Source organism: Beta vulgaris, chromosome 6, assembly GCF_026745355.1.
Source record: "Beta vulgaris subsp. vulgaris cultivar EL10 chromosome 6, EL10.2, whole genome shotgun sequence".
Classification (NCBI taxonomy): domain Eukaryota; kingdom Viridiplantae; phylum Streptophyta; class Magnoliopsida; order Caryophyllales; family Amaranthaceae; genus Beta; species Beta vulgaris.
In genome coordinates this window covers 41,374,359-41,383,283 of record NC_079207.1, presented here as the reverse complement: position 1 = coordinate 41,383,283, position 8,925 = coordinate 41,374,359, and the positions used below count along the sequence as shown (strand labels likewise).

Below are 8,925 nucleotides of genomic sequence, written 5' to 3'. Positions count from 1 at the left end.
AACCCTAGTTTTGATGATGACAAAGGAACAAAGATGCAAACTAAGTACTGGACTAACGAGTTATTTAAGTGAGTGAATTTCAAGTTATCATTGAAAGGAACAAAGAGAATACTAAGTCTAGGAAGAAATCAAGTTTGGATTTTGAACACTAAGTGAAGATGTTTCCCTATTTGATACTGGAGCAGCATTGGAGTAAGAAGAATAAAGCGAGGCTTTTTATTTCTAGTTCCATTGTAAAGGAACGACTAAAGATGGTAAGGAACTATGTCAGTTTTATTTGAGAATGATAGTTTGTTCCTTGGTAAGGAATAGACAAATTGGCACTAAACTTATGAGTTAAAGGAACTAACAATTTAAACGAACTAGACTTAGGTTGAAGCATTACAATGGTACATTGATGATAGTTGAGAAAAATATGACTAAAATATAGGGAACCGTTTTATTCAAGGAAAAATATGATTTTATGGAAAATCTTTTTAAGGAAAAGATTTTATTTTTCAAAAGATAATAAAAATATTATTCGGTTATTACGGAAGTAATTTAAAGATAATATTTTTATTAAAATGATTTTTAATTTCAGATTTAATAATTAATATTTTTTTAATTAACCAGATTTTCGATTAATGCTTAAAGTGGTTGCTATAATTGAGGAGCATTAACTAAAAACACTCCCACGTCTAACAGTGATCACGAGATCATGGGGTGTGTGAGGAATGTGTTCCTTGGGGTAAGGAACATCATGGGATAATGGTTTTTCACAAGCACAAGTTTTAATTCCCACGTTCCAAATTACTACCACTATAAATATTAATGTCCAATTAAGTTCCAAAGTGTGTCTGACTAAGAGATTTAGTGAGTTTAACTAATTAAAGAGTCAGTGCCTTCATTCTCTCATAATAGCCATTTGTTCTTTGCTTTCTTACTCTAATTCCACTAAGCTTAATTATTTCGATCAATTGTATTTTGGTTTTTGGGGTAAGGGACTTTGAGTGAATTTGTAAGAGAGAAGCTTTGAGTAAAGCAGAAGAGTGAGAAAACTTCGAGTGAAGTTGAGAGGAACTGCTGTTAAGGGAACATGGCTCAGGAACTTGAGTTTAGGAACTCAAGGTGTGGCTCGAAGTAGAATTAGGTTGTAACAAAGTTGTTTGGCCTAATTAGTGAAAGAATTGAGTTTAAAATCCCTAGTGGTCGAGGTTGTTTCTTCTTGTTGGGCCCAAGAAGTTTTTTCTCGTAAAAATCCCTTGTGTTCCTTTAGCTTGTTTATTGTTTAAGTTTAATTTCCACAAAAAGTTACGTTTATTTCTACACATACAATTCACCCCCCTCTTGTAGTGTTCTAGGAAATAACAATTGGTATAGAGCTAGAACTCACAAAGATAGGAAACCCTATTGAGAAAAAGATCCAAGGAACAATGAATACCACCGAGAAACTTAGGAAGGTTACTCTACCAAAGGCCTCCCATGTTCAATGGGAAGTCTACTCACTACTGGAAGAACCGATGGAGATATTCATCAAGGCTGAAAACTACAGGTATGGAGAGTCATTGAAGTTGGTGATTTCGAGTCACAACTACAAATGACAAAAATGAGGTAACTCTAAACCCTTATCTAATATGGCAAAGCTGATTTTGAAAAAATGGAAGTAAATGCCATGGCTATTAAATTGTTGCATTGTGGACTTGGACCCCATGAACATAATAGGATCATGGGATGCAAATCCGCAAAGCAAATATGGGATTTACTAGAAGTAACCCACAAAGGAACTAATGAAGTCAAAAGATCAAAATTGATTTACTATGAATCAATATGAACTGTTCTCCATGAAGACTAAGGAAAGCATTCAGATGATGTTTACTCGTTTTACTAACATTATTAATGAGTTAGCTTCTCTTGGAAAGTTTATTTCATCGAGGAACAGGTTCGAAAGGTTCTTAGGAGTCTTCCTAAGGACAGATGGATGGCTAAGTCACTCTTACAAGAAACAAAAGATTCACTAAGTTCAATTAGAACAGCTGGCGGGTCACTTATGACTCATGAGCTTCACCTTGACATAGATATGGTGAAACTCCAAATCAAAATCATTGCTCTCAAAGCAGATGATGAAGATGATCGACTCAGAAGAAGAAGAAGCAGCTCCATGGTTCGAAAATTTCGAAAGATGTACAAGGAACATGAAAACGGGAACTTCAAAGGTAAACTAAAAATTTTCTAACAAAGCTGCTTGTCATAAATGTGGAGTACAGATCACTTCATCAAGGAATGTCCACTTTGGGAAAATGAAAAACCAAAGAAAGGAACAAGGAACGCTTTGCTGAAAGGAACAAAGAATCAAAGGCACCTTTCTCTAAGGCAAACGTCGAAAGCAATGATAGCTGCTTGGGGAGATTCAGAGACGGAAGAAGAAAGAACAACAAACTGAAGAAACGCAAATCTTTGCCTCATGGCAAACATTGACGAAAAAGAAGATGAAGAAAATGTGAGGTAAGTCAACATGGACTTGAGTCAGACTTAGATTAAAACTAGGCCTGAAATATATGATCTTCTTTATGATGCAATTCTTGAATGTAGAGATGAACGTGAAAAACGTGAACAAACTGAACAAGCCTTAAGGTCTGCAAAGAACACATAGAATGGCTTAAGAAAATGAGAATAGATGTTGAAACAAGATTCTTTGATTTGTTTGACAAAAACTTAAAAATCAAAGAATATTATGAAAGTTGAAAAATGAAAATTATCTAATAATTTAGAAATTTCACACTTAAGGAATTTGTCCCTGTTTTAAGTTCCTTTGATATTAGATCAACCCCTTTGAAAGGATACAAATTTGAGATCGAAAATTTGAATAAAGAAAAATTGTTTAAAGGAACAATCTAATCTTAAGAAGGAACTGGTTGTTGCAAGGAACAGAGGCAAACAGATGGCTGTTCCTAAGTGGATTGAGAAACCACAGACTAAAAGAAAAGAAGGTCTTGGTTTTGAAAACTACAAGAAAAGGAATAAGTCCAAGAAATATGTTGACCTACCTAGTGATAAATTTTGTATACTGTGGAAAGGTAGGTCATTACATTAATCAATGTCAACTAAAAACTGAAATGATTGGCAAAAATGTGAAGATAAGCAACAAGAAATATTGTCAAATCAAGTCCTAGTCAAGAACAGGAACCCACGAAACAAGGGGTTCCCACAACTAACAATTAGTTGATTTTTGCAGGTTGGAGTGAGGGGGAACAACACATGGTATCTTGATAGTGGTTGTTCCAAGCATATGACTGGAGACAAAACTAAGTTTCTCTCACTCTCAACCTACGAAGGTGGAAGTGTGACATTTGGTGATAATAAGAAAGGTAACATAGTTGCCATGGGCAAGGTTGGTAAGTCACCATCACACTCCATTGAGAATGTATTTGTTAGTTGAAGGACTAAAACATAATCTATTGATTATTTCCCAATTCTGTGATAAGATAAATGTTGTCAAAGTTAATAAAAAAAAAAAAAGCTTGATCATTAACATTAAAAATAAGAAAGTTATCTTGGAAGGAACAAGGAAAGGGAACACATATATATATTGTGGATCTTGATCTTGTTCCTAAAATCAACTTAACGTGTCTTAGGGCCTGTTTGGGAACTAGGATTTCATTTGAAATTCTGAATTTGGCCCAAATCAGGTGTTTGGGTACTCAATAGAATTGGAGTTGGAATTGGGCCAATTACACCTCAATTCCAAACCATGTTAGAAAAAGCTATTTTCAAATCAGACCCCTCCCCATGTGATTTCAAATTCAGGCCCAGTCCAAATCTAACCCTTCCCCTAAAAAAACCACGATTCTCTCTCTCTCTCCTCCCTCAACGATCGACTTCTCCAAGATGAATTTTCAGTTCCTGCGGATTCTTGCACGAATTTCCGGTTGATCTCAAAAATTTAAAGAACTAATTTGTGGTTGATATCAAAGATTGAGGAAAGATTTTACATCTGAAGGTACAATTTTTTTTCGTGTTTTTCCTACTTTTGTAATTAGGTTTTTTCTAATATGGTCGAGTTTATGATTTTTTTTGCTTTTTTCATGATTAAATTTGTGAATTTGATATTTCTTTGGCTATAATCATATTGCGTTTTACTTATTTATGTCGGATTTTGCAGAATTAGGGTTTGGTTTCGGATTTTGCGGAATAGGTTTGCGATTTTGATATTTCTTTGGCTATAATCATATTTATGTACTGTTAGATAGCTGATAACATCTTGTTTTTCAATGGTTTGATTTATTAGTTCTATAACATTCAAATTGGTCACATAAGATAGTCTGAAAGCATAATTTTGGCTCTTCCATAACATATATACTGCACTCACATGACCAGATAAAAAGAAGTAAAATTTAGCTTGTTGTAACAGCATTATGGTGTTGATTGGATTATGCTAAGTTTGAAAAGGTCAGAAGAACAGACAAATGAAGGTAGGTGAGTGGGTCACTGGATTGTTAATGGTATGTCATGATCTGTATATCTTGTCAAAAGGAAAATATAGAAATTAGTCTACTAGTCAGTTCTGATGTGATTAAATATGTTGAAGATTCAGATAATGATCTTATTATCTTAACCAACGTTCCTGAAACGTTTGTTAGCATTTGCTTATGAATACTAGAACAAGTCTTTCTATACAAAATAATTGCTAGAAAGTGTTGTCTTATTGCTGAACATTGGATAAATGCATTCAGTCTTACATTGCGGTGTTGCCCTACCTGACCTTATATTGAGGTTTTGATGCTTCCATCTGCTATATCCTGTCCCTAAAAATTGACAGTCTAGTTCAACATGTTTATGTCTGGGGATTTTCTTTTGCATGTATAGTGATTTGTGTATGTGTTGGTTGGATTTAATGAACATTCTTCAAAGTTACACTTCAACCATACGTTTATCAATTCTCTATAATGTGCACTATTAGTTAATTACACATGGGTTCTGTAAAAACACAACACTTCAATGGTCATGTAACTAGCTAACTTATATTGGTTCGGTGGCTAGTATCTTTCCAGTGATACTAAAGTGGTTATCACTGATGAAAGGATTCACTTCTACACTCAATAAGTCTTTCTTTATTGAATCATTAATAGATGTTGTACACTATTATCTCATCAAATGGATGCATAAGATCTATGGCTGACATACTAATATTATGTTGGCTGTAACTTCTTTCACCCTCATTGTTTTATCTTCTATTTTAATAATATTACTTCTTTTTTCTGTTAAAATAATTTCTAGAATTTTAATTCCTGTTGGCTGTGCAGTATTTTCAATTCCATGTTTTTTGTTGCTATGAGATAGTGATGGGTTTGTTATCTTTATTAATCTTTGGCTATTTTTATGTCTCAGTATATAACAAGATACAATATGTCTCATGATCAACAAGTTTCTACTATTAGAAAGCGAACTAGAGATGACAATGATGATGAAATGGAACTTATTGCAATAGTTAGTGGCTTTATTATGGTAGCAGTGGGTGCATGGCATAATAGGTTTAAGCATAAGGACATGCCTTGGAATGAACATGAACGTGCAATGAAAAGAGCGTATTGGTTGGATTCCCTCATGAATGATAGAATTTGTAAGGAGCAGTTGCGTATGGATCGGAGTTGTTTTGATAAGTTATGTCATGTTTTAGTGGCTAAAGGAGGTCTAGTTACTACTAGGAATGTAACAGTCTTAGAAATTGTTGCTTTCTTTCTACATACTCTTGCACATGATCTTAAGAACAGAACTATTGGTGCTGTGTTCACTCGTTCGGGAGAAACGGTAAGCCGTCAGTTCCATACCGTGCTCAAAGCTGTGATGAAGATAGGCAAGTTATATATTAAGCAAGTAGATTCTAGTGTGACATATGATGGAGACAATAAGTGGAAGTGGTTCGAGCGGGCACTTGGGGCACTTGATGGGACACTTATTAAGATGACAGTTCGAGTTGAGGATTGGCCTAGATATAGAGATAGGAAAGGAGATGTTACTACTAACGTACTAGCTACATGTGATCCTAGTCTTCGGTTCAATTATGTTTCGCCAGGTTGGGAAGGATCGGCTTCCGATCCTCGCATTCTAGGGGATGCCCTTCGAAGACCTAATGGTCTCAAAGTTCTCAAAAGTGAGAAAACCTCAAGATTTTTCATCTTTCTCCTTATAATAATAATAGTTAATTTAGTTCCTTATAATCTTTTTAATGTCATAGATAAGTATCTTCTTGTCGATTTGGGATATTCTAATGCACATAGGTTCTTGGCTCCATATAAAGGCACTCGTTACCATTTGAACTTGTGGAGAGGAACTACTCCTACAAACTATAAAGAATTGTTCAACTTGCGTCATTCATCTGCACGTAATACTATTGAAAGAGCATTTGGGTTATTGAAAAAGAGGTGGGCTATATTGAGGAAAAGTAGTTTTTATGAGAAGCAAACACAAGTAAGAATCATAAATGCATGTTTTGTTCTCCATAACTTTGTTAGAGAAGAGAATATGGATGAGGAGAATTTGTTATACGAGGTGGATGAGGATTATCAATGTTGAAGCTGTAGATACCTTAGAGGATGAAGGGAGGATTTCGTATCAACGACACAAGCCTCACCTCAATGGAACGATTTTAGAGATGAATTGGCAAAAAAACTGTTTCGGGAGTATCAAGCTCGAAGGGGAGCTACCTCACATCCTCTACCTTAGTTATTCTAGTAAAGTTTTAATGTTGTAAAAGAATATTATTGGACCTATAGACTAAAGGGTCAACTTTTTTTGCTTAAGAGCAACACTTTTTAAAACTCTTTCCATAATATTTGCTCCTTATTTGTGTTTTTTTCATAATACACTAACTCTTTGTAATACTTGCTAAATTACAGCCTTATTTTTCATTGTTTTATTGTTGCAATAATAACCTCTGTTAACTGTATGTGGATTGTCACAAATCATCAGTAATGAGCAACAAACGGAAGGAACCTATGCAAGCTCTTAAAAGAGGCTATGTGGCTTGGAATAAACAGATGGATGATATTCTCACCCGAGTTTTGTTGGAACAACTCCACAACAAGGAAAAAGGAGATGGAGATTTTAAGCCCTAAGCTGTTGTCGATGAACTAAAGAAAGAGTTGGGCATCCCAATCAACGTGGAGCATGTGAGAAATCGAACTAGACTTTGGAAGAAGCACTATGGTTGCATCACCGACATTAAGACTTATACAAAGTTTAAGTGGGATGATGAAAGAAAAATGATTGTCATCACAATTGAAGATGTAAGGCAATGGGAGGAATATATTAAGGTATCTATTTCAACAAACTTTGCATTATCTTGGGTGTTCTAATCTGATTTTTTTCGAATGACTTAGGTCCATTATATGCATACAAAATATTGTTTTGTTACCCTATTCCTCAACTAGCTACTTGAGAAGAAAAAGAGTCATGAGCAACATACACGGCATACGCTTCATTCCTTTGTTCATAGTTGGTTAATTATTATACATATAGGCTATAGCACACTTCAAATGCCAAGTGTCTTATGTGGGGATGTCTTGCTACAGAAGTACAATACATAGATTATTAGAATCATTTCTCAAGAATTGTTTGCTTAGAGATAAGAATGAATTTAGATGAAGAAACATAGAAGAACTAACAGCTAAAGTTTCATTCAATCAAGCATTTTACTTTGAACTTGAGAAATTCATTGTCAAAACAGACAGACCATGGTATACACATACTAGAAAACAATAAAACAGTAGTGAAATATATATTCTCCACTTAAGGATGGTACTACTTCAGCCTGCATCTTTTTTTGGAAGCATAAACTAAACCAGCAGTACACTATCTCTTACAAACTTAATTAGGAATACTAATAGGAGGACATGGCTTTTTAGGGAATGGAGGGAACTTTGGTATATGAGGCAGAGGCTTTGGCTTATACACTGGGATGTATGGCTTCTTAAATAATTATTGCCATTTGCCATGACAACTAACATTATTCTTGACAATGTTATCTTGATTTTTCTTCTGAAATTTAATATCTTGCCTGAATTCTGGTGTACTATCTTCAATGATGTAGGTTCCCAGCTGTCGGTTTTCTCTAATTGTTCTAATAATTGGTGTGAATTACTTTTTTTCCAGATCTCCCAACATATCCCAAACTGTACACTTCAAAGAATATTGTTAAGTTCCTCTTTGCTAAACAGATTGTAGTATGCCTCATCATGTTTTCTTGTACAATCATTTTCAGGACAACAAAAATGCAGCCTCTTATCGCAACAAGTGCATAGAGAATTGGGAAGATATATGCACTCTATTCGGTGCAGATAGAGCTGTTGGGGATGGTTCAGAACAACATGATGAGGCAGCGGACGCCATGGAGGAGGAAATGATAAGTGAAGGAAAGAGCTCATCCAAGGATCCAACTGTTTCAGGCTCTCGCAAGCGCAAAAAAGATAGTGTAGCTGATGCGGTCAACAGTTTTGCCGAGTCCTTCAGAGAATATGTGCAAAGCAAAATGAACGACACCCCGAAACCCACTTGTCAAGAGATATATACCGTTGTGTCTGAAGTATATGGCATTTCTAGGAATCAGATTATGAGGGCAGTAAAAAGGTTTATGAATGGTAATCCCGACGAATTTCTAATGTTGAAAGAGCTACCGGAGGATGAGAAACTTGATTGGGTACTCTTGTGCCTTGCTGAGTAGTTTGACTCATTTTCATGTCATTGTAGGTTTTTTTCGTTACTTTATCAAATACTACTCTTAAATGTTGCTCTCGATGTTGAGATAAATTTTGTTATAACAATTTTGGATTGTTGGAATGTCAAATGCCTTTTATTTGCTAAGGATTTAATATTTTTTGTTGAATGCAATTACAAGATTATCCAAACAATAGCATGGAATTAGAATTCCGGAATTCAATTCCAATGTTTTCC

General features: G+C 34.9%; 1 protein-coding gene across 1 annotated transcript; it reads left to right on the top strand.

Moving 5' to 3' along the window:
* The first annotated feature begins 3,966 nt into the window (after positions 1–3,966).
* On the top strand, positions 3,967–8,695 carry LOC104896563 (hypothetical protein). Its single transcript, XM_057395763.1, has 4 exons — positions 3,967–3,976; positions 5,365–6,127; positions 6,212–6,444; positions 8,237–8,695. The coding sequence occupies exons 2-4, from the start codon at positions 5,383–5,385 to the stop codon at positions 8,693–8,695; spliced, it is 1,437 nt and encodes a 478-aa protein (XP_057251746.1). The 5' UTR covers positions 3,967–3,976; positions 5,365–5,382.
* The last annotated feature ends 230 nt before the right edge of the window (positions 8,696–8,925 follow it).